At 50.7% G+C, this 25,687-nt stretch overlaps 1 protein-coding gene across 1 annotated transcript in view; it reads right to left on the bottom strand.

The window, feature by feature from the left end:
• The window catches only part of myo18b (myosin XVIIIB), a 140,969-nt gene that overhangs the window by 20,673 nt on the left and 94,609 nt on the right, over positions 1-25,687 (bottom strand). The window contains exons 34-38 of the mRNA XM_033043064.1: positions 23,516-23,629; positions 19,097-19,213; positions 16,084-16,167; positions 10,860-10,997; positions 4,115-4,300 (exon numbers count right to left, since the gene is read on the bottom strand). Of these exons, the coding sequence (XP_032898955.1) occupies positions 4,115-4,300; positions 10,860-10,997; positions 16,084-16,167; positions 19,097-19,213; positions 23,516-23,629 (639 nt within the window). The remainder of the gene's footprint in view (positions 1-4,114; positions 4,301-10,859; positions 10,998-16,083; positions 16,168-19,096; positions 19,214-23,515; positions 23,630-25,687) is intronic.

Below are 25,687 nucleotides of genomic sequence, written 5' to 3'. Positions count from 1 at the left end.
GTTCTGATTGTCCCCGTGTATTCTCATGTGCGTTAAGTTGCACGGTGTTTGCGAGCATGCGTGCGCGTTGGCGCGTATGCATATGTTGTCCGCAGGGCATGCATGGCTGCATGCTAGTGCATGGTGTGTCATTTAAACTACCCCACCTCTATGCAGCCAATCTTTTGACGGGTGACTGCAAGCGGCTCACATTCCCTCGCCACAACTCTCCGTGTGTACAGTCAGGCCAACCCCTCGCCCTGATAATGACTATCACTCAGGGCCTGTCAGAGCCGCTGAACATAGTTTTCTGAAGCAAGCTCGCTCTCCTCCAATGCAAACATCAATGAATAATTCATTGTTTTTCCTAACAAACAACTCTGTAAAGTGTACGGAAGATGAAGGTGGACTGTGCCTCAGGGTTTGGCAACTTCAGAGCCTTAGAACATTTCACATTAATGTATTAATAATGGCGTATCATCCAACATAAACATGCACGCCGCACATAACACAGAAGCACGGGCGGAACGGTGATCTTTAGTCTGCTTCAGTAACATGGAGCTGATCCACCTCAAGGCAATACACGGTTTCACAAGCATGTTCCCAGAGTAGATGGGTTAGGGGAGGGGTGAGAGTTAGGAATGAGGGGACCAGGGGAGGGAGAGGAGGGGCTGGTAGGGAGGGGATGGTTCGTTTTGGGTTTGAGGGGCAGAAGGGGAGGGGGGCTGGGAAGGAGGGCGGGTGAGGGTTCGGGTTAGGCGAGACTGAGGCGGAGGGGAGAGGGTGGGGGGGGGGGGGGAGTTGTATCAGGCTTCCTTTAATTTATTTCAGAGCTACTGTGCGGAATAAGCCCTTCGCCCCCGATTCCACCCGAAACTCACCCATCCCCTCTCTCCAGATATGCTGCCCCGTCCCGCTGAGTTACTCCAGCTTTTTGTGTGCATCTTCGTTGGCCAAAGGGCCTATTCCCCGCTGTATCTCTAAAACTAAGACTAAAATTGAAACAGAACCCAGGGCAGTCTAGTTCTTCGCACTGTGCCGCAGAGCGTGTAGAGTTGCTGCCTCACAGCGCCAGAGACCCGGGTTCGATCCCGACTAGGGCGCTGTATGTTCTTCCCCGTGACCTGCGGGGGTTTTCTCCGGGTGCTCCGGTTTCCTCCCAGGTTTGTGGGTTAATTGGCTTCTGTAAATTGGCCCTCATGTATGTAGGCTGAAACTAGTGTAGTCTAGAACCAGTTTGACTGTCCACCCTATGGAGAGGACAGTCATACTCGTTTTGAGTGACCGCCGACGATGAGAACTAGTGTACGGGTTAACGCTGGCCAGCGCGCCAGACCTGGAGATAGAGGTAGAGATTCCATTTTGGGAAAAGAATAGCGTTGCCATTTTGGCATCGTGTTCGGAGCAGACTTTACAAGTGGAGACCTCCCCCCAGCACCGCCCGTCCACCGAGCCAAACCAGGGACGTGGAACATATGGGCGGGATGGGGTGCCCGCGGTGTGGGAGTCTGGTGTGTAGTCTGGCAATTGTCGACCGACAGGTATGTGTGCCCCCTGAGGTTCGCACAGTGCATCGACAAAGAAGGTGACCTCAGCCCCTGTCTCACCGTCATGTCCAGGGGTGACAGAGGTGGGTCTGTGGAGCGAGGTGCCGGAGGGGGGGGGGGGGGGGGGGGGGGCACGGGGCGCAGCGGTAGAGTTGCCGCCTCACAGGCGCCAGAGACCAGGTTCGATCCCGACTACGGGTGCCATCTGTACGGAGTTTGCACGTTCATCGAAACCTCTCTCCTTCGCCGTGCCTGGCTTCGTTTTCCTCCGAGCTCTCAGTTTCCTCTCCCACACTCCAAAAACGTACAGGTTTGTAGGTTAATTGGCTTGGTGATAAATGTCCCGTAGTGTGTGTAGGATAGTGTTAGATGTGCGGGGATCGCTTGTCGGCACGGACCCGGTGGGCCGAAGGGCCTGTTTTCGCACTGTATCTCTAAACTAACTAAAAGATCCCAGTGAATGTGTAGGAAGGAACTGCAGATAGCTGGTTTAAAACAGAAGATAGGCACAAAAAGCTGGAGTACTCAGCGGGACAGGCAGCAGCTCTGGAGATAGGGGATAGGTGACGTTTCGGGTCAAAACCGTTCTTCAGACCGAGAGTCAGGGGAAAGGGAAACGAGAGATATAGACGTTGATGTGGAGAGATATAGAACAAATGAATGAAAGATATGCAAAAAAAGTAACATGATAAAGGAAACAGGACATTGTAGGCTGCGGCTAGGTGAAAACTAGTTAGAGACAATGAGACTCAACAAGATGACTTTGAAGCTGGTACAACTTGGGTGGGGGAGGGACGGAGAGAGAGGGGATACAAGGGTCCTTGAAGTTAGAGAAGTCAATGTTCATACCACTGGGGTGTAAGCTGCTCAAGGGGAACATGAGGTGCTGTTCCTCCAATTTGCGCTGGGCCTCACTCTGACAGTGGAGGAGGCCCTGGACAGAAAGGTCAGTGTGGGAATGGGAGGGGGAGTTAAAGCGTTTGGCAACCGGGAGATCAGGTAGGCCCAGGCGGACCGAGCAGAGGTGTTCAGCGAATCTGCCTCCCACTGAATCAAATGTCTTCAGGGTCTTTGCACTCCATATCCTTAATTCATAAAAGAGCTGACACAAAAAGCTGGAGTAACTCAGCGGGACAGGCAGCGTCTCTGGAGGGAAGGGATGGGCGACGTTTCGGTGCCGAGACCCTTCTTCAGACATATATTATACGCTTGGTGCAATGATTCACCGCTGGATGAAGAATAACGAAATTGTTGACATGCTTTGCTCAGTTCTATTTAAGCGGCTGATATCATTTTGCAGTATTTTTTCAGTACAGCAGTTAGCAGTTCGTTTGACACCATTATAAACACAATTAACAATTTGGTTTATAACTATTCGTATGTTATTTAGGACCAATTATTCAATTATAACATGGACTCTGCATTTAGGATCATGGACGTCACCATGACAACCACCAAGAGTTTTTCATCTTGAAATCATCGCACGATAACCACCGATTTCCTGAATACTGATGCCCTAAAAAATATTTAACCCATGCCTAACTCGAAGGATGAAACATAGAAAATAGGTGCAGGAGGAGGCCATTCGGCCCTTCGAGCCAGCACTGCCATTCATTATAATCATGGCTGATCGTCCCCTATCAATAGCCCGTGCCTGCCTTCTCCCCATATCCCTTGATTCCACTAGCCCCTAGAGCTCTATCTAACTCTCTCTTAAATCCATCCGGTGACTTGGCCTCCACTGCCCTCTGTGGCAGGGAATTCCATAAATTCACAACTCTCTGGGTGAAAAAGTTTTTTCTCACCTCAGTCTTAAATGGCCTCCCCTTTATTCTAAGACTGTGGCCCCTGGTTCAGGACTCGCCAGACATTGGGAACATTTTTCCTGCATCTAGCTTGTCCAGTCCTTTTATAAGAGGCCCCCTCATCCTTCTAAACGATTTCTCCTTCCTCATCAGCATTACTTTCTTTTAGTTTGAGTTTAGTTTATTGTCACGTGTACCGAAGCCCGATCAAGGATAGTCCGAGGGTCACCGAAGTGGTACATAGTGGAATAGGTCCACGAAGCAACAGTTCCATTATTCCCAAGCTCCATCATGGCACTGTGGCACAGCTGTTACAGACCCAGGTCCGATCCTGACCTTGGGTACTACTGTCTGTGTGGAGTTTGCACGTTCTCCCTGTGACGCTCTTGGGTTTCATCCGGGTGGGTTTAACGCTTTAGACTTCAGACTTTGGACATGGAACGCAGAAACAAGAGAGTCCGCGCCGACCAGCGATCACCCCGTACGCGCGCACTATCCTGCACGCACTAGGGAACAATTTCTACATTGATACCAAGATAATGAACCTACAAACCTGCACGTCTTTGGGGAGCGGGAGGAAACCGAAGATCTCGGAGAAAGCCCAGGCAGGTGACGGGGAGAACGTGCAAACTCCGTTCGGACAGCACCCGTAGCCGGGATCGAACCTTGCGCAGTGAGGCAGCAGCTCTTACGCTGCGCCACCGTGCCGCATTGTCCTTCCATCTCCCCCCCCCCCCCCCCATGCTTCGTTACCCTGCGGGGATGAGACCCGACGCTGCTTACCAGCTCCATGCCCTTCCGCGACGCCTCCATCTCCCTCTGAGCAAGCTCATCCATCTCCACCTTCATCTCCTCCACGCGCTGCTGGAAACGGCCCGCCATCTCCCTCTCGCGGGCCTCACCCTCCGCAGCCTGCTCCAGCTCCTCACCCATCCGCACCACGCTGTCTCGCAGCCGAAGCACCAGCGTCTGCAAGGCCAGGGACAGTCAAACCGCTGGTTAGAACCACAAATAGGCAAGTAAGTAAGTAAATAGTTTATTGGCCTAGTATTCACATACAAGGAATTTGCCTTGGTGCTCCGCCCACAAGAAACAACATGACATACAGTGTCCTTGTATACACAGTATACACATCCTTGTAAGTTACTTACTTACTTACCTCAAATAAGCTCACCAGTTCACAACTCCCGCGACCATCAAGTCTACTCCGCCATTCAGTCATGGCTGATCTATCTCTCCCCCCTAACCCCATTCTCCTGACTTCTCCCCATAACCCCTGACACCCGTACTAATCATGAATCTATCTATCTCTGCCTTAGAAATATCCATTGACTTGGCCTCCACAGCCTTCTGTGTCAATGAATTCCACAGATTCACCACCCTCTGACTAAAGAAATTCCTCCTCATCTTCTTTCTAAAGGAACGTCCTCTTATTATGAGGTTTGGGTCTCTGGTCTGAGACTCTCCCTCTAGTGGAATCATCCTCTCCACATCCACTCTATCCGGGCCTTTCACGATTCTGTAAGTTTCAATGAGGTGTCCCCTCATCCTTCTAAACTCCAGCCAGTACCGGCCCAGTGCCGACAAACGCTCATCATAGGTCAACCCACTCATTCCGGGGCATGAATAAAAACATAAGAAATTCAGAGGAATAGCAGTCAAGAATGTTTAAAGGCATGGAGTCATAGAGTGATACAGCGTGGAAACAGGCCCTTCGGCCCTACTTGCCCATACTGATGAACATGTTCCATCTACACTAGACCCACCTGCGCGCGCTTGGCCCATATCCCTCCAAACTTGTCTTATCCATGTACCTGTCTAAATGTAATTCAATTGTTGGGATGGTACCTGCCTCAACGACCTCCTCCTGCAGCTCACCCCATCCTCAACCACCCCTCTGTGTGAAATGTTGCCCCTCAGGTTCCTATTGAAACTTTTCCATCGCACCTTGAACCTATGTTCTCTGTTTTTTGATTCCCCAACTATAGGTGTAGAAGGGTCTTGACCCAAAACATCACCCATTCCTTCTCTCCAGAGATGATGCCTGTCCCGCTGAGTTACTCCAGCATTTTGTGTCTATCTTCGGTGTAAACCAGCATCTGCAGTTCCTGCGCTATAAACATTTTAGTCTGTTCAAACTACCTGACCATTTTGCTTTTGTGTGAGAGTGTGAGAGAGTGTGAGTGTGTGTGTGTGTATGTGTGTGTGTGTGAGTGTGTGTGTGTGAGTGTGTGTGTGTTTGTGTGTGTGTGTGATGATGTGTGTGTTGAAGTGGTGTGATTTGCGTGTGTGTGTGTGAGTGTGAGTGTGAGATGTGTTGTGAGTGTGCTGTGTGTGAGTGTTATGTGGGTGGTTGTTTGTTTTTGTGTTGTGTGTGGTGTGTTTGTGTGTGTGTTGTGAGTGTTTGTGTGTGTTTGTTTGTTTTATGGTGTGATGTGTGTGTGGTGTTTGTGTGTTGTGTGTGTGTGTGTGTGTGTGTGTGTGTTTGCTCGCGCTGCGCTGCGCGGGAGCGCGGACCAGGGCGCGCGCCCCCGGGCGCTCGCGGCTCGCGCGAAGCGCCCGCCGCTCAATGCGCAGCCTTCCTCGAGAGAGAGAAGACATTTGAACAATCATCACCTTTCTATACAGCCTGTATTGGATGTACAATGCACAGATTCTCCTGACTAACACACTTCCTATCATGCTGTTGCTCTCTTGATTTAAACCTTTTTGCCAGCAAGTCAATTCTCCACATTGTTTCCATGGCTCCCATGAAATCCATAGAGGGCAGGGGCAGAGAATAACTATTCCTAAACCGAGTTAGCAGCAGCCAGACGCAGTGTGTGAAGATCCAAATTGCCACAAGGAACATGAGCTAACCGTTTCATTTGTTGAAAAGTTCAGAGTGGCTTCTGAGAGAGAAAATGAACAGGCATTTCATTGATCTGATTACAGAGTGGATGATTTGACAAGATGGAATAGTTGATAGTGTGTGAAGTCTGTGTACGACGCAGCCATGTATGAATGCAGAGTTTTGCCTCTGTGGTTGAAGCCGCAACACGATAACAAAACACGCATTCAACTCTGTATCTGAAGTTCAGACGGCTATAGAACAGGAGAGGATAGGAACAAGGCCCTTTGGCCCGTCATTGTCTGTGCTGGACATGATGCCAAGACCAACTATTATCTGCCAGTATTTAAGAAGGAACTGCAGATGCTGGAAAATCGAAGGTAGACAAAAAAGCTGGAGAAACTCAGCGGGTGCAGCAGCATCTATGGAGCGAAGGAAATAGGCAACGTTTTTGTCAGTCCATGCTGTCTCCTCCCCTTCCTCAGCCCTCCTGCTGTCTCTTCCCATCCCCCAGCCTTCGAGCTCCTCCTCCTTTTTCCTTTCTTCTCCCCGCCCCCCCACCCCCGATCAGTCTGAAGAAGGGTTTCGGACCGAAACGTTGCCCATTTCCTTCGCTCCATAGATGCTGCTGCACCCGCTGAGTTTCTCCAGCTTATTATCTGCCAGTAGTTTAGTTTAGTTTAGTTTAGTTTAGAGACACAGAGCGAAAACAGGCCCTTCGCCCCCACACACTAATACTATCCCACACACACCAGGGACAATTTTACAATTTTTACCAAGCCAATTAACCTGCAAACCTGTACGTCTTTGGAGTGTGGGAGGGAACTGGAGCACCAGCTGAGTTAATCTACGGCTACGCGTTTGTGGGATCATTGTTGTAAACCTCCTCTGGACCCTCTCCAGAGCCTGCACATCCTTCCTCAGATATGGTGCCCATAACCAACCGCTCACAATATTCCAAACACGGCCTTACCAGCGCAACATAGAGCCTCAGCATCCCATCATATTCAGCTCAGGTTTGCTGTACTGTTCTATGTTCTGTGGGTAGCTTCCTTCTCAAGGGGATATTAGTAAATTAGTTCAATTTTTCAGCAATCCGATAGTTACTTCGTTACTCTTTATTGAGCCTATCGCTTTTTATCTCAATCCCAGATTTATTTAATTACCCTGTACTTGTAATTAAAATTTCCCATCTGCCAAGGTGGGATTTGAACTCATGTCTTTGGATCTGATACAACTCAGTCATTTAAGCGCGGTGCTATAAATGAGCAATTGGGCGCATGCTCATTAGTGTTAGAGGAGGGATAAGTTCATAAGTTCATAGTTCAGACTGAAGCAAGGTCCCGGCACAAAACGTCACCCAGCCGTGCTCTCCAAAGATGCTGTCTGATCCGGCACTTTGTGTCTTTTCTCTTTGTAAACCCAGCATCTGCAGTTCCTTGTATCCACCTATTACCAGCCAGGCTTTGTCCTGCACCTGCTTTCTTTCTCTCCCCCTCCCCCCTCCCCACACCCCATCCCCCTCCACCTCTCCCTCCCCCCCCCACAACCCCATCCCCTCCACCTCTCCCCCCCCCCACACCCCATCCCCCTCCCCCACCACCTCTCTCCCCCCCCCCACACCCCATTCCCCTCCACCTCTCCCTCCCCCCCCCACACCCCATCCCCTCCACCTCCTCCCCCCCCCCACACCCCATCCCCATCCCCCACCACCTCTCCCCCCCCCCCACACCCCATTCCCCTCCACCTCTCCCTCCCCCCCCCACACCCCATCCCCTCCAACCTCTCCCCCCCCCCCCACACCCATCCCCATCCCCCACCACCTCTCCCCCCCCCACACACCCCATCCCCCTCCACCTCTCCCTCCCCCCCCACAGCCCATCCCCCTCCACCTCTCCCCCCCCCCCCCACACCCCATTCCCCTCCACCTCTCCCCCCCCCCCACAGCCCATTCCCATTCCCATTCCCCTCCACCTCTCCCCCCCCCCCCCACACCCCATTCCCCTCCACCTCTCCCTCCCCCCCACACCCCATCCCCATTCCCCTCCACCTCTCCCCCCTCACAGCCCATTCCCCTCCCCCTCCACCTCTCCCCCCCCACACCCCATTCCCCTCCACCTCTCCCCCTCCCCCCACCCCCACAATCAGTCTCAAGAAGGGTCCCAACATGAAACATCACCTAACCACGTTCTCCTGAGATGCTGCTTCACCCGTTGAGTTACTCCAGCACCTTGTGTCCACCTATCACTTGCCAGGCTTTGCCCCCACCACCCCCCCACCTCTGTTATTTCCATCTTTCTCCACCCCTACTACGGTCAGCCTGAGGAAGGGTCGCGACCCGAAACGTCACCTATCCATGTTCTCCAGAGACGATGCCTGACCCGTCTGAGATACTCCAGCCTGCCTGTCGTGTCTTTTTTGGTGACAACAAGGTTTGGAAAGCGAGAGGCACCACGAGGCTTTGGGGAGAACTACAGGCAACAATGCAGTTGCACTGCAAGGCAACATGATTGGAATAAATCACTGCCATTAGTGCATCACATGTTCAATCTTTTCTAAAAATATTGCCGCAGATAGGCCAGCCTTTCTGAACGCTGTCAGGATCCTGAGTAAGCTGTTTGCTGAGAAAACAGCTGGAGGTTAGAAAATGATCTGTAAACTGGGGCAGCGGTAGAGTTGCTGCCTCACAGCGCCGGAGACCCGGGTTCGATCCTGACTACGGGTGCTGGCTGTACGGAGTTTGCACGTTCTCCCCGTGACCTGCGTGGGCTTTCTCTAGGAGTCCCAGATTCCTCCCATGCTCCAAAGGCCTGCAGGTTTGTAGGTTAATTGGCTTCGGTAAAATTGTAAATTGTTCCTCAGTGTGTGTGTGTGTGTGCAGGATAGTGCTGGTGATCGCTGGTCGGCACAGACTCGATGGGCCGAAGGGCCTGTTTCCGCGCCGTATCACTAGAGATTAAATGCTTGGGTGAAACTGGTAAATTGTACTCGGTCTGTGGGAAGGAGCCAGGGCACGGGGAGGGATCGCTGGTCGGTACGAACTCGGTGGGCCGAAGGGCCTGCTTCCGCGTTGCATCTCCGAAGCTCGGTAAAATTAGCCGCCGTTTGCGGTTACTGTCGCTGGACACACATACAGGCCCTTACTGCCGAAGCAGAGCAAGTAAAAGCCACTTCCCATCAACGGCTAAGGTGAATAAAAGGATTCGACAGATTTAGAACTGCCCGAGGCTCAGATAACAGCCTGGACAGAATCAAATTAACATGTCGACATATTCCGCCAGAGAGAAGGGCGATATTACAGAAATACAAGGAACTGGAGATGCGTGAATCTTGAGAAAAGCACTAACTCCCATCCAATGACTCCATCTACAGCTCACGCTGCCTCGGCAAGGCCAGCAGCATCATCAAGGACCAGTCTCACCCCCCCCAGTCACTCCCTCTTCTCCCTCCTCCGCACACAGACAGCACCCGGGGTCAGGATCGAACCCAGGTCTCTGGCGCAGTGAGGCAGAGGCACTACCCGCTGCACCACCCTGTGGGATAATAGTACAAATCTTATTCTCGTACACAATGGCCGGGCCATTTTACTTAACCAAGGCTTTTATGGTGCCGATGAGACAAGAGAATGAGAGCTCGCAATTAGGACTGGAATTAAATTTTGATAAGGCGATGAATCAGGCCTGGCAAACGTTATTAAGAAATATGAAGAGGTGGTCAGCTGGGAAAACAGCAGCTGAAAACATTGGGAGAGGTATCGCAATAGGAGAGGGCACGGTGGCGCAGCGGTAGAGTTGCTGCCTCACGGCGCCAGAGACCCGGGTTCGATCCTGACCTCGACTGCTGTCCGTACGGAGTTTGCACGTTCTCCCGGTGACCTGCGTGGGTTTTCTCCGGGTGCTCCGGTTTCCTCCCACATTGCAAAGACGTGCAGGTTTGTAGGTTGTGTTTAAGAAGGAACTGCAGATGCTGGAAAATCGAAGGTAGACAAAAATGCTGGAGAAACTCAGCGGGTGGAGCAGCATCTATGGGGCGAAGGAAATAGGCAACGTTTCGGGCCGAAACCCTTCAGGAAGGAAATAGGTAACGTTTCTGGCCGAAACCCTTCTTCAGACTGATAGGGGGTGGAGTGGCGGGGAAAAAGGAAGGAAAAAGGAGGAGGAGGAGCCCGAAGGCTGGGGGATGGGAGGAGACAGCTCGAGGGCTAAGGAAGGGGAGGAGACAGCAAGGGCTAACAAAATTGGGAGAATTCAATGTTCATGCCCGCAGGATGCAGACTCCCCAAGCGGAATGTGAGGTGCTGTTCCTCCAATTTCCGGTGTTGCTCATTCTGGCCATGGGGGAGACCCAGGACAGAGAGGTCGGATTGGGAATGGGAGGGGGAGTTGAAGTGTTGAGCCACCGGGAAGTCAGGTAGGTTCTTGCGGACCGAGCGGAGGTGTTCGGCGAAACGATCGCCCAACCTCCGCTTAGTCTCACCAATGTAGATCAGCTGACATTTGCATCCGCTGCTCTAGATGTCAGCTGATCTACAGGTTTGTAGGTTATTTGGCTTGGCATCATTGTAAATTGTCCCCAGTGTGTGTAGGATGGCGTTGGTGTGTAGGGCAGTGATCGCTGGTCGGCGCGGACTTGGCGGGCAGGAGGGGCCTGTTACCGCTCTGTCGGGTCTAAACGTCTAAGGAAACGATGCAGGTTCACCTCAAATCTCTTCAGTTGCGATCTCTGGAACTCGAGCTTGTTCTCCAGATCGCAGATGATCGCTTCCTGCTGGCTGACGATCCCTCGTTCCACCATCGAGTTCTCCATGTAATCGATCCTGCTCTGCGCCACCTGCAACTACATATTGGGAAAGAACAATTACCACAGCGAACCTCAAACGGCGGAAACAGGAAACAGGATCACGCGACTTGGGCGGCACGGTGGAGTTGCTGCCTCATGGCGCTAGAGTCCCGGGTTCGATCCTGCTCACGGGTGCTTGTCTGTACGGAGTTTGTACCTTCTCCCCGTGACCTGCGTGGGCTTTCTCCGAGATCTCTCGGTTTCATCCCACACTCCATAGATGTCCAGGTTTGTAGGTTAATTGGCTTGGTGTAACTAGTAAATTGTCCCTAGTGTGTGTGTGCTCTCTTTTCACACTGTGTTTTTGATTTTCTGTTTTTGGATTGAATTCTGTTTTTAATTTGTGTCTCTGTGATGTCTTTATTACTTGTTTTATTCCGATTATATGTTTTTATTCCGATTACTATGTAAGGTGTCCTTGAGATGTATGAAAGGCGCCCATTAAATAAAATTTATTATTATTATTATTACAATAGTTTTATCTTTAAGAGCTCTATCTAACTCTCTCTTGAAAGCATCCAGAGAATTGGCCACCACTGCCTTCTGAGGCAGAGAATTCCACAGATTCACAACTCTCTGGGTGAAAAAGTTTTTCCTCATCTCCGTTCTAAATAGTTTACCCCTTATTCTTAAACTGTGGCCCCTGGTTCTGGACACCCCCAACAACGGGAACATGTTTCCTGCCTCTAGCGTGTCCAAACCCTTAATAATCTTACACGTTTCAATAAGATCCCCTCTCAACCTTCTAAATTACAGAGTGTACAAGCCCAGCCGCTCCATTCTATCAGCATATGACAGTCCCGCCATCCCGGGAATTAACCTCGTGAACCTACGCGGTACTCCCTCAATAGCAAGAATGTCCTGCCTCAAATTTGGAGACCAAAACTGCACACAATACTCCAGGTGTGGTCTCACTAGGGCTCTGTACAACTGCAGAAGGACCTCTTTGCTCCTCTCCTCAACTCCTCGTGTTATAACGACCAACATGCCATTCGCTTTCTTCACTGCCTGCTGTACCTGCATGCTTACTATCAGTGACTGATGACCAAGGACCCCCAGATCCCGTTGTGCTTCCCCTTTTCCCAACTCAACACCATTCAGATAATCATCTGCCTTCCTGTTTTTGTCACGTGGACTACCTGCTGCAATTCTACAAGCGGATCATAGACTCCGTGAGCTGAGTGTATTTTTAAAAAAAAATTCAAAATAGACTTTATTCAGGAAATAAATATATAAAATACATGAACCGTGCAAAAAATTCATCCGACATTTTCGGAGGCTATACAAAATATTCAATACTGTTTACATACATTGCTCAAATGTCACAAATGTATCCCCCACCCTTGCCACTCATGTGGCCCACTGGCATGGAAAAACCTAAGGGCAGCACGGTGGCACAGTCTAGAGTTACTACCTTACTTTAAACCGGAACACCCGGAGAAAACCCACGCGGGTCACGGGAGGGAACGTGCAAACTCCGTACAGACAGCACCCGTTGTCAGGATCGAACCCGGGTCTCAGGCGCTGTGAGGCAGCAACTCTACCGCTGTGTGGGTGAATGTGTAGAAGGTGATAGAACTGCCTGCGAAAAGTGTGAAGCAAATCGACCCAGGACTCTGGGATTCACAACTACGCAATTACGAGAGTGATGCGCGGGAATTATTGCTCTCGGAGGCTTGTGAATCTTTGACACACTTCACTTCAGAGAGCTGTCGATGCAAAAAAATCACTGAATGTATTCAAAGCTAAGAGACACCAAGGATTTTTTTTGGGATGCATTGACAAGTCAGGGATGATGAGGTACGGACAGGAGGGTGAAGCCGGTGATCAAAGAACCTTGAGCCGAGCCAGACACAAAACGCTGAAGTACACTAACAACAGACAATAGACTAAAGGTTCCCAACCTGGGGTAAATGTACCCCCAGGGGGGTAAATGTTGCCTACCCAGGGGGCAAATTTGTTGATTCTGGATTTATACATAGAAACATAGAAATTAGGTGCAGGAGTAGGCCATTCGGCCCTTCGGCCCTTCGACCAAAGATATATTTTTGTTCTCATTGACTGACTGTGTTTGGTTCTGGTATACCGGTATCTGTTCATCATTAGTTGTTCATCAATAAGTGAAATAACATTGTTACGTGCTATTAAAGTTGCCGGGGGTAAACGGGACGAAAAAGGTTGGGAACCCCTTCAATAGACAATAGGTGCAGGAGTAGGCCATTCGGCCCTTCGAGCCAGCACCGCCATTCAATGTGATCATGGCTGATCATCCACAATCAGTACCCCGTTCCTGCCATCTCCCCATATCCCTTGACTCCGCTATCTTTAAGAGCTCTATCCAACTCTCTCATGAAAGCATCCAGAGAATTGGCCTCTGCTGCCTTCTGAGGCAGAGAATTGCACAGAATTGTGAAGCAAGAGGGTCAGGCAGCATCTGTGGATGGAATGGCTAGGAGACGTTTCAGGTCTGCAGAAGGGTCTCAATCTTAAATATCTCCTATCTGTTCCCTTCAGAGGTTCTGCCCGACCCATTATTTAGTTTAGTTTATTGTCAGGTGTACCGAGGTACAGTGGAAAGACCAAAGACATACAGGTTTGTGGGTTAATTGGCTTGTTATAAGTGTAAATTGTCCCTAGTGTGTGTAGGATAGCATTAATGTGCGGGGATCGCTGGACAGCGCGGACTCGACGGGCCGAAGGGCCTGTTTCCGCGCTGTATCTCTAAACTAAACTAAACTAAAGTTGGTGAATCGAGGACCAGAGGACATAGATTTAAGGTGAAGGGGAAAAGATTTAATAGGAATCTGAGGGGGTTTTTTCACACAGAGGGTGGTGTGTGTATGGAATGAGCTGCCGGAGGAGGTAGTTGAGGCTGGGACTATCCCAACGTTTAAGAAACAGTTAGACAGGTACATGGATAGGACAGGTTTGGAGGGATGCGGATCAAACGCAGGCAGGTGGGACTAGTATAGCTGGGACATTGTTGGTCGGTGTGGGCAAGTTGGGCCGAAGGGCCTATTTCCACGCTGTATCACTCCATGACTCTCTGTGACATGATTAAGTCAAGTTTCAGAAGAGAAGAGAATTCTGCCGCCTTTGAGAATTGGAACTGGGTGATCAAAGGAATATTCTGCAACTGAGGGACCAAAACTTACAACAAAAGATGTCGGAATCAGGTGATTGCTTGGAAAGGACCATCAACCGATGAAAAGGCAAGAGCTTAATTTTAATGTTCATTCTGCAATAACTATTTTTGTCATTTTCAGACAGATCAAAGGTTTTGGTGTCGTATATCCCAGCTTTTACAGAGAGAAGAAGGTGGATTCTCTTCGGATGTTTGAGATTCATCGCAGTATGAATAAAGCAGTGGGCGGCACGGTGGCACAGCGGGAGAGTTGCTGCCTCACGGCGCCAGGGACCCGGGTTCCATCCTGACCACGGGCGCTGTCTGTGCGGAGTTTGTCCGTTCTACCTACGACCTCCATCGCAAGCAATGGCTAAAGGGCCTGTCCCACTTTCACGACCTAATTCACGACCTCTGCCGAGTTTGCCCTTGACTCATACTCGCAGCATGGTCGTCACGAGATCGTAGGTAGGCCGTAGCAGGCCGTGATGCACCGTAGGTACTCGTGGCATCAAGCAGGTCGGGGCGTTTTTCTAGCCTGATGAAAAATGCCCACGAGTAAAAAAGGTTGTGAATTAGTCGTGAAAGTGGGACAGGCCCTAAACCCTGAACAGAATCCGCACCCTCCATGCAAGAACAGCCCATCACCTGCACAAGTGGGGGATGACAGACAGCCCTGCTTGTGACTGTGGACATCTAGACCAGACCATCCCACACATCGTGAATGACTGCCCACTGAGGCTTTTCCCTAAAGACATCCACCCAGTAACTGATGCTGTCCTGGCCTGGATGTCCACCCTTGATCTACAACTTTAGGCTGTGCACGCCATACACGAGAAGATGGTGCGGACTTGGCGGGCCAAATGTCCTGGATAGTATCTCTAAACTAAACCACACAGATTGTTTGTTGCTATGGCACGATTTAGGCAATCGCTTTAAGGATTCACTACCTTTGGCCTACCCGAGAGCATAGAACATAGAATATAAGGTCATAAAGAATAGGAGTAAAATTTGGCCATTCGGATCATCAAGTCTACTCCCCCATTCAATCATGGCTGATCTATCTCTCCCTCCTAACCCCAATCTCCTGCCTTCTCCCCATAACCCCCTGACACCGGCACTAATCAAGAATCTATCCATCTCTGTCTTAAATATATCCACTGACTTGGCCTCCACAGCCTTCCGTGGCAAAGAATTCCACAGATTCACCACCCTCTGACTAAAGACAGCACAGCACAGGACAGGCCCTTCGGCCCACAATGTCCGTGCTGTACGTGATGCCAAGTTAAACTAATCTCCTTTGCCTGCACGTGGTCCATTTCCCGCCTTTCTCTGCATATCCATGTACCTGTCTACAAGTCTCTTTAACGCCACCACCCCCGGCACGTGTTCCAGTCACCCACCAACCTCTGTAAAAAAAACCTTGGCCCGTTCATCTCCTTTAAACTTTGCTCCTCTCACCTTACAGTTAAGCCCTCTTGTATTTCCATCCCGGGATAAAAGGTTGTGACTGTCTACCACATCTATGCCATCATTGCATGCAATAATCTTTGACTTTGCAATGTCAATTAGAGTCATGGAGTCGTACAGAGTGGATGTGGAGAGGATGTTTCCACTAGTGGGAGAGTCTCGGACCAGAGGTCATAACCTCAGAATTAAAGGACATTCATTCCTTTAGGAAGGAGACGAGGAGGAATTTCTTTAGTCGGAGGGTGGTGAATCTGTAGAATTCATTGTCACAGACGGCTGTGTAAATGGATATATCTGAGGCAGAGCTAGATAGATTGTGGATCAGTACGGGTGTCAGGGGTTACGGGGAGAAGGCAGGAGAATGGGGTTAGGAGGGAGAGGCAGATCAGATATGATTGAATGGCGGCGTAGACTTGATGGGCCGAATGGCCTAATTCTTCTCCTATTGCCAGTGAGATTACGAGTGAAGTCACAGTTGAAGTCACGTACCTTCTCTCCAAGGTTTTGCTTCTCGTTTACGACTTCCTTCAACTGAGTCTGCAACTCTTGAATCTGGGCAATGTCACTGGATGACTGTCCAAGGATCGGGAGAAAGAGAAAAGACTCGGTAAGCCAAACAAAAATAACAAAGACAAAGTTAGATCTGTCAGTGGATATATTTAAGACAATTAATTTTTAAAAAGTTGGTGTAAAAGTGGCAGTACACGGTGGCACAGCGGTAGAGTTGCTGCCTAATGCCCCCGTCCCACTTAGGAAACCTGAACGGAAACCTCTGGAGACTTTGCGCCCCACCCAAGGTTTCCGTGCGGTTCCCGGTGGTTGCAGGTGGTTGCCGGAGGTTGCAGGCAGTGGAAGCAGGTAGGGAGACTGACAGAAACCTCCGGGAACCGCACGGAAACATTGGGTGGGGCGCAAAGTCTCCAGAGGTATCCATCCGTTCAGGTTTCCTAAGTGGAACAGGGGCATTACAGCCCTTGCAGCTCTGGTGGCCCGGGTTCCATCCCGACTACGGGTGCTGTCTGTACGGAGTTTGTACGTTCTCCCCGTGACCCGCGTGGGTTTTCTCCGAGATCTCGGTTTCCTCCTACACTCCAAAGGCGTGCAGGTTTGTAGGTTAATTGGTCTACCCCATGACAGAAGGGGGAGAAGTTGTACAGTTTGATAGCCACAGGGAAGAAGGATCTCCTGTGACGTTCTGTGCTGCATCTTGGTGGGACCAGTCTGTTGCTGAAGGTGCTCCTCAGGTTGCCCAGTGTGTCACGGAGGGGGTGAGTTGACCTACAAACCCTGTACGTATTTGGAGTGTGGGAGGAAACCGGAGCACCCGGAGAAAACCCACGCAGGTCACAGGGAGAACGTACATACTGTGTGCAGACAGCGCCCGTGGTCAGGATGGAACCCGGGTCTCTGGCGCTGAACGGCAGCAACTCTACCGCTGCGCCACCGTGCCGCCACTAATCCAGACTTTAATTTATTGGCCGATTCTGTTAAGAGTAAAATGGTTTAAACAGCATCTGCAGTTCCTTCTTACACACTGTCAAGATTAGAGATTGTTAACTGGATTTTATCTTCCACGGTTGCCACAAATGTTTTTGTTTTTCACGCTTTAACGATTGCTGGCTGAAGTTTCCACACGACTAGTCTGATCATTTGACCGCTGCATCTCCTTATTGATCTAAACAAACACTTCAAGAAATCGCATTATCGAAGGACAACACGCCTGAAGCTCCAATTGTGCGTTAGTTTATGGGGAAAAATATTTGTAGTGCTTTTGTGTTCTTTTACGGCCGTCCCAACAGAGAGCGAATCATCGGTTTCTTCGCCCCGGAGCATTGCAGACAGGTTTAAAAGAGGAAGTCTTTTAGGCAGGATAAATTTCCAGATTGCACACTGCAAACACAAGCAAAAACTCCGCAGGATCTCGTCCTGTTCACCACAGTCAGTGCTGTGTCACCATACCTGCTTGACGAATTGCTTCACCTAATGAAGAAGATGGCAAACAACCAGTCGTTAAGTCGTTCCAGGTGCGACAGAGGTTCACCTGCACCTCCTCCAACCTCATCTATTGCATCCGCTGCTCGAGGTGTCAGCTGATCTACATCGGTGAGACCAAGCGCAGGCTTGGCGATCGTTTTCCTCCGAACACCTCCGCTCGGTCCGCAATAACCAACCTGATCTCCCGGTGGCTCAGCACTTCGACTCCCCCTCCCATTCCGCATCCGGCCTCTCTGTCCTGGGCCTCCTCCATGGCCAGAGTGAGGACCACCGGAAATTGGAGGAGCAGCACCTCATATTCCGCTCGGGCAGCCTGCACCCCAGCGGCATAAACATTGACTTCTCCAATTTCCGGTAGCCCTTATTGTCTCCTCCCCTTCCTAGCCCTCCCTCAGCCTTCTGGCTCCTCCTCTTCCCTTTCTTTCTCCCGCCCTACATCAGTCTGAAGAAGGGTTTCGGCCCGAAACGTTGCCCATTTCCTTCGCCCCATAGATGCTGCTGCACCCGCTGAGTTTCTCCAGCACTTCTGTTTAGCTACTTACAATCTTATTGTCTCGTATGACTAGTCACCGTGAGATTCTGTGTCTTGCGTGCCCAAGGTATGCAAAGAGTCGCCAAGTAAAGGCTGCTAACAAGGATACAAAGTATAGAAACATAGAAACATAGAAATTAGGTGCAGGAGTAGGCCATTCGGCCCTTCGAGCCTGCACCGCCATTCAATATGATCATGGCTGATCATCCAACTCAGTATCCCGTACTCCAACTCAGTATCCCGTACTCCAACTCAGTATCCCGTACTATCCCGCGCAGTAGCACAGTGGCGTAGGGTTAGAGTTGCTGCCTTACAGCGTCAGAGGCCCGGGTTCGATCCTGACTACGACTGCTGTCCGTGTGGAGTTTGTGCGTTCTCCCTGTGACCCGCGTGGGTTCTCCCCGGGTGCTCCAGATTCCTTCCACAATCCAAAGACGTTTGCAGGTTTGCAGCCTAATGTTGGATTAGTTTAGTTTTGTTTCAGAGATACAGCGCGGAAACAGGCCCTTCGGCCCGTCGAGTCCGTGGCCGCCAGTGATCGCCGAACACTAACGCTGTCCTACGCACTCCAGGGACAATTTATAATTTTACCAAACCTATTAACCTGCAAACCTGTACGTCTTTGGAGTGTGGGAGGAAACAGGAGCACCCAGAGAAAACCCACACACAGGCCACGGGGAGAACGTGCAAACTCCGTACAGACAGCACCCGTAGTCAGGATCGAACCCGGGTCTCTGGCGCTGTGAGGCAGCTACTCTACCGCTGCGTCAACGTGCTTTGTGGTGGTTTGTGGATTACGTGGGCATATTCAGTTTGAGAGGGGAGATAACAGCTGAAACTCTCTCAAGGAGATACTGTACAAGGATGTGCAGGTGCTAGTTCACAAATAAAATGAGTGGCCTCTGCCTGACTGTATGAAGGAGTGAGTGAGAGGGGTCAAATGGGCAACGTGAATAGACACCGCCAACTGGGTACCTGAGCTATGAGGTCCTTGTGTTTCTTCATCAGCTCATTCAGGTCCTCCTGGTCTTCTTCGAGACGTCGAAGCAGATCAGACTTCTCACGTTCCAACTGGTACAGCTGTTCATCCACCTACCATCAAACAGAGAGTCATAGAGTGCCACAGTGTGGAAACAGGCCCTTCGGCCCAACTTGCCCACACTGGCCAACAATCTCACATCTACACCTGCCTGCGTTTGGTCTAAACCTGTTCTATCCATTGACCTGTCTAAATGTTTCTTAAACATTGCAATAGTCCCAGCCTCAACCACCTCCTCCAGCAGCTCGTTCCATCCACCCACCACCCTTTGTGTGAAAAAGTTACCCCTCAGATTCCTATTAACTTTTCCCCTCCCTCACCTTAACCCTGTGTCCTCTGGTCCTCGATTCCCCAACTCTGGGCAAGAGACTCTGTGCATCCACCCGATCTATTCCTCTCATGATTTTGGACACCTCTATAAGATCAGCCCTCATCCTCCTGAGCTCCTGAATCCCAGCCTGCTCAACCTCTCCCTGTATCTCAGACCCTCGCGATCAGTGGTGGACCTGTAGTCCTCCCCCCCTATTGATAATGTACGCTACTGATCAGAAAGGTGTGAAAAGAACAAATCAAAGCCAGCAGCGATGATCAAGGAAAGATGGAGCCCACAATGGTCCATTGTTGGCTGTGGAAAATATGATAAAAAGTGGATACAAACAGTGAAACTAAACAGGATGGCAGTGAAACTAGTAGAATGATGAGGTAACTCAGCTGTCCTGACCTACTATTGACCTCATTGGTGACCCTTGAACTATCTTTCGTCAGACTTCATCTTGCACTATTCCCTTTATCTGTACACTGTTGGATGGCTCGATTGTAATCATGTAATCGTTCAAGAGAGAGTTAGATACAGCTCTTGGGGCTAACAGAATCAAGGGATATGGGGAGAAAACAGGAACGGGGTACTGATTCTGGATGATCAGCCGTGATCATATCGAATGGCGGTGCAGGCTCGAAGGGCCGAATGGCCTACTCCTGCACCTATTGTCTATGTTTCTATGCATAGTCTTTCCACAGAAGATAGACACATAATGCTGGAGTCACTCAGCGGGTCATTGTTCTTTCATTGTTCTATCTGGGACATATGACAATAAAACACTCTTGACCATGTTTCAAGACAGCCGACCATGTCACCTCTGGGTGCCCGCTCTACCACCCACCAAATGGAGCTCTGTCAGGGCCTGGCAGACATTGACGCAGAGACAACAATCTGGCTGCTCAACACCTGGCTTGAGATATGACTAATCCTTCGGATTATGTTTCATAAGCAAGAAGACTATGGTTCTATCTTTGACAAGTCTGGAGGGAGTGACAATGGTTGATTGGTTGAGCCAGCCAGCCTTAACCCTGTACAGAACTTGGACAAACCACGTAATGAAACTCAGATATTAAAAAATTAGATGCCAAAATAAACATTCCCTTAACAAAACAATCTTTAGTTCAGATATTTTTTTTTTTCTCCAGGTATTAAAATCCTTTGACTTTCTTAAACGTAAGAAGGGATAAACATCAGGAAGCCGTGATGGAAATCGGCGAGTCTTACAGAAAGGATTGTCAATTCTCAGCAGCCGGAGTTAATGAGGTTGGTTTGACTTGCAGAGGGAATTAAACCCAGCCTTTGATTCCTCTCTCTCATTTGCCTCAGAGTGCCGGCATCTATTTTAAGACGTGGCCAACTCATTTAAACACCGAGTTTAGAATCTGAGGGTGCTTTGTGCTAAACCCTGTTAATAAATATACGCCCGCATGCCAATCAGCTTTGGTTCCAGCTGTTTCAGTTCACTTGTCATAATTACTATGCGAGAAACACCGCTGTGTGACTGGTTTAATGTCCATGATTGCGAACTAAACGGCCTGTCCCACTTGGTCGATTATATCGGCAACTGCCGGCGTCATATCAGTGTTGCCAAAAGGTTTTGGACATTTCAAAACCCAGTGGCGACAAAAATAAATGTCGCAACACTTGTAAAAACACCGTGCATCAATATGTCATCACGCCACGTCACGCTGCGAATTTTTCGGTGACCTGACACGTCAGTCAATGATGCCGACAGTCGCCGAAAAAAAATCGCTAAGTGGGACAGGCCCTTAAGGGGAGAGCATTGAAGCTCAGTCGAATGACACAGCCAGATGGGACGACACAATATTTGATTACGGACTGTAAACCCGGGGCAGTGAATGGAGGAGGGTCTGAAGAAGGGTCCCGACCCGAAACGTCGCCCATCCATGTCCTCCAGAGGTTGCTGCCTGTGTTGAGTTTAGTTTAGACGTTCAGCGCGGAAACAACCGTGTCCGCGCCGACCTGCGTTCCCCGCCCAATAACACTATCCCCGAAGGCTATTGGCCCACAGACCTGCTCGTCTTTGGGGTGTGGGAGGAACCCGGAGCTCCCGGAGGTCACGGGGAGAAGGTACGGACTCCGTACAGACAGCGCCCGTAGCCAGGATCGAACCTGGGTCTCTGGCGCTGCAAGGCAGCAAGCCCACCGTCGCGCCACTGTGCTGCCCAGCTACTCCAGCACTGTGTTTCTTTCAGTGAAGAAGATTCATTTTATTTTTGCTCGGATGAAGGTGCCAAGGAACGGTTGTGGGCACAGGGAGAGGAAGGTGTCAATCATGCTGCAGGCAGCTGGAACTGGCCAGATGTTTTATCGGGATGCATCACAGCTTGGTTTGGGAACGGCCCCATCCAAGACCACACGAAATCGCAGCCAATTGTGGACGCAACCCAGACCCATCGCACAAACCAACCTCCCTTCCATTGGCTCCATCTACGCCTCACGCTGCCTCGGCAAGGCCAGCAGCATCATCAAGGACCAGTCGCACCCCGGCCACTCCCCCTTCTCCCCTCTCCCATCAGGCAAGAGGTACAGAAGTGTGAAAATGCACACACCTCCAGATTCAGGGACAGTTTCTTCCCAGCTGTTATCAGGCAAATGAACCGTCCTACCACAACTAGAGAGCGGTCCTGAACTACTATCTACCTCATTGGAGATCCGCGGACTATCTTTAAGAAGGAACTGCAGATGCTGGAAAAATCGAAGGTAGACAAAAATGCTGGAGAAACTCAGCGGGTGCAGCAGCATCTATGGAGCGAAGGAATAGGTGACGTTTCGGGTCGAGACCTATTCCTTCGCTCCATAGATGCTGCCTCACCCGCTGAGTTTCTACAGCATTTATGTCTTCCTCAAACTATCTTTGATTGGTCTTTACTGGACTTTATCTTGCACTAAACGTTATTCCCTTTATCATGTATCCATACACTGTGGACGGCTCGTTTGGAATTATGTATTGTCTTTCCACTAACTGGGGTGGAGGGTCCTGCACCGAGGTGTTCCCTGCAACCTGTTTCTCTCACGGTTCACAGATTTGCCAGCCGGCTGCCATTTTAGCGGGCTGGGAGAGTCTGTGTACCACCTGTACATGGAGTGTATGAGGCTGCAGCCCCCCGTTCCAATATCTAAAGGGGCTGCTCCTTGCCTTCTGGCTGCACTTCTCACCCACCACCCTCATCTTTGGACACCCCTGTGCGTAGGGGAGAGGGGTTTGGGGCTGAGGATGTCCTGGTCGGGTTGCTCCTGGGCCTGGCCAAGCTGGCCATCCGCGAGTCACGGCGCCGGGCGGAAGAGGGCTCTGCCCGCGCCCGGTTGGTGTTAGAGACGGGACTACGCGCTGTCCACGGGCGCCCTGGGGGAGGTGCGGGACCGCTGGGCACCGCGGGGGGTGGAACGCATCCTGGACAAGGACTGTATAACAGTTATTAACTGTATAGCTGTATAACAGTTTATTTAGTATATTTGTTCGTCTTGTATTATGGTGGTGGGTTCTGGTTTGGTTTATTGTGTTGTAAATATTATTTTTAATAATTGAATTAAAATTTTAATAATTAAAAAAAATAAAAATAAAATAAAGACATACAAGTTTGTAGGTTAATTGGCTTTGGTAAAATGATTGTAAATTGTCCCTAGTGTGAAGGATAGTGCTAGTGTACGGGGGGATCGCTGGTCGGTGCGGACTCAGTCGGCCGAAGGGCCTGTTTCCACTCTGTATCTCTTAAACTAAACTAAAAGATATTTCTCATCCTCCTATGCTCCATGGAATAAACTCCTCGCTTAGCTAACGTCTCCCTACAGCTCAGGCCCTCGAGTCCTCTAAAAAGTATATGGGCTATGGACTAGTGATAGTGGACATCTTGGTTGGTGTGGGCAAGTCTGAACGGCCTGTTTCCATGGTTCTGTGACTTGTTGGTCCCAGGCCCTTTCGCCCATCAACTTAGAACTTGACCTCAAGCACCAATCCCATACTCATTCCATTTCTTTCCTTGTCCACCCCACAGAAGGCTGTGAATGTTCTCACCGTTTTCTTGTCCCTCTGAATATCTTCCAGCTGGATTTGGAGATCCCCCACGGCTCGCAATGTGGATTTGTGATCATTCTCTGTCTCCGCACGCAGAGCCCGGCTCTCCTGCAACTGGTGAGGGAGAGGGAGAGGGAGAGAGGGGGAGAGGGAGGGAAGAGGGAGCGGGGAGAGGGAAGCAGGGGGAGGGAGGAGAGGAGAGGAGACGCGAGAGAGGAGACGGGCGGGGGAGGAGAAAGTAGGGCAGAGAGAGAGAGAGGGATTAGAGGGCGAGAGGGGGAGAGGGAAGAGAGAGCAGGGAGGGGGAGAGGGGAGGGGGGGAGAGGCGATAGAGGCGAGAGGGGGAGGGCGAGGAGGAGGGAGGGCGGGAGGGCGAGGGAGAGAGATAGAGGAGGGGGAGAGAGAGGAGGGGAAGAGAGGGGGAGGGCGGAGAGGGCGCGGGGGGAGGAGAGGAGAGAGGGGGGTGAGGGGGAGGGATAGGGAGAGGGGAGGGGGAGAGGGAGAGGAGGGAGAGAGAGAGAGGGCGGGGGAGAGAAAAGAGGGAGAGAGGGAGAGGGATAGAGGGAGAGAGGGGAGGGAGAGGAGAGCGGAGAGAGGGAGGGGGAGAGGAGCGGATGGGGAGAGGGGGAGGGGGGAGAGAGAGGGAGGGGAGCGATGGTTACTTCGCAATCCCTGTCAGTGGACAGTCGCAGGTAGATCGGGTGGTCAGAAGGCTTTTGGCCCCATTGGCCTTCGTCAGTCAAAGTAAGAAGTTGTGAATGTCATGTTACAGTTGTACAAGACGTCGGTGAGGTAACATTCAGAGCATTATGCTCAGTGTGCTAACAATCTTTAATTGGACTGTATATCTTGCACCTAAACGTTATTCCTTTAGCCTGTACTGTACACTGTTTCCTGTACAGTCAACATAAAAGCTTACGCTGTAGCGCAAGTACAGTGCAGCGCTGTCAACTCTCACGCATTGAGCGTGAGACTCATGCATTCCACCACCGCCCCCGACGCAGTGCAATTAGTGCCGCCACCTCACTACGACGCAACGTCTGCAGTTGTCGCTGACAGGGTCGTAGCTTGTCGCGGGCGGACGTGAGTTGACTTCAGTTGTCGCCTGCGTGGTCGTAGGTGGACGTCCAATTCGCGAGGAAATGTGTCACCGGTTTTCATAGCTTGACGTCGACCAGGTGGTGACATTGTCGTAGGGTGGGTCCAGATTTCTCGCCCTCGACTCTCACCCAACGATGGCAGCCCTGGTCCAGGTGACAATAACAGACTAAACTAACCTAAACGTCTGAATTTGCACACTTCCTTTAATCAAATGGGGCACAAGGACACTTCAATCCTGCTCCCCCCCTTTGTTTAGGTTTAGGCTTATTATTGTGTCAGCTTTATACCCTTTATCCTGTATCTGTACACTGTGGACGGCTCGATGGTAATCACGTATTGTCTTTCCGCTGACTGGTTAGCACGCAACACAAAAGCTTTTCACTGTACCTCGGTACACGTGACAATAAACTGAACTCAACTTAAAGGCAGCACGGTGGCGGAGCAGTAGAGCGACTGTCTTACCGTTTAAACCGGAGCACCCGGAGACAACCCGCGCGGGTCACGGGGGTGGGGAACGTACAAACTCCGTACAGGCAGCACCCGTAGTCAGGATCGAACCCCGGGGTCTCTGGTGCTGTGAGGCAGCAACTCTACCGCTGCGCCACCGTGCCGCCCACAGCTAGTTAGATAATAAACTAACTCGCTAACTAAGGTGACATTTTGGAACGGTGCCCTTCCTCAGGAAGTGCTGACCTACTAACCTGGAGTAAAATGAGGGAGAGGGAGAGAGGGAGAGAGAGGGAGGGAGGGAGAGAGAGGGAGAGGGCGGGGGAGAGAAAGAGGGAGAGAGAGAGAGGAATAGAGGGATGAGAGGAGAGAGAGAGGCGAAGAGAGGGAGGGGGGGAGAGAAAGAGAGGCGGGGGAGAGAAAGAGAGGGAGAGGGAGAGGGAGAGGGAGAGGGAGAGGGACGGAGGGAGAGGGAGGAGAGGGAGGGAGGGGAGGGGGGGAGAGAGAGAGGGCGGGGAAGAGAATCACGTGCATTCTAATATCTGTAGGTTAAACTGAAATGACGGCTGGAGACATATACGTAAATTAGAAAGGACTGAAGATTTTTTCTAATAGATTAGAATC

Source organism: Amblyraja radiata, chromosome 25 (assembly GCF_010909765.2).
Source record: "Amblyraja radiata isolate CabotCenter1 chromosome 25, sAmbRad1.1.pri, whole genome shotgun sequence".
Lineage (NCBI taxonomy): Eukaryota > Metazoa > Chordata > Chondrichthyes > Rajiformes > Rajidae > Amblyraja > Amblyraja radiata.
The sequence above is the reverse complement of the archived record's forward strand: the minus strand, read 5'-3'. Positions and strand labels throughout refer to the sequence as shown.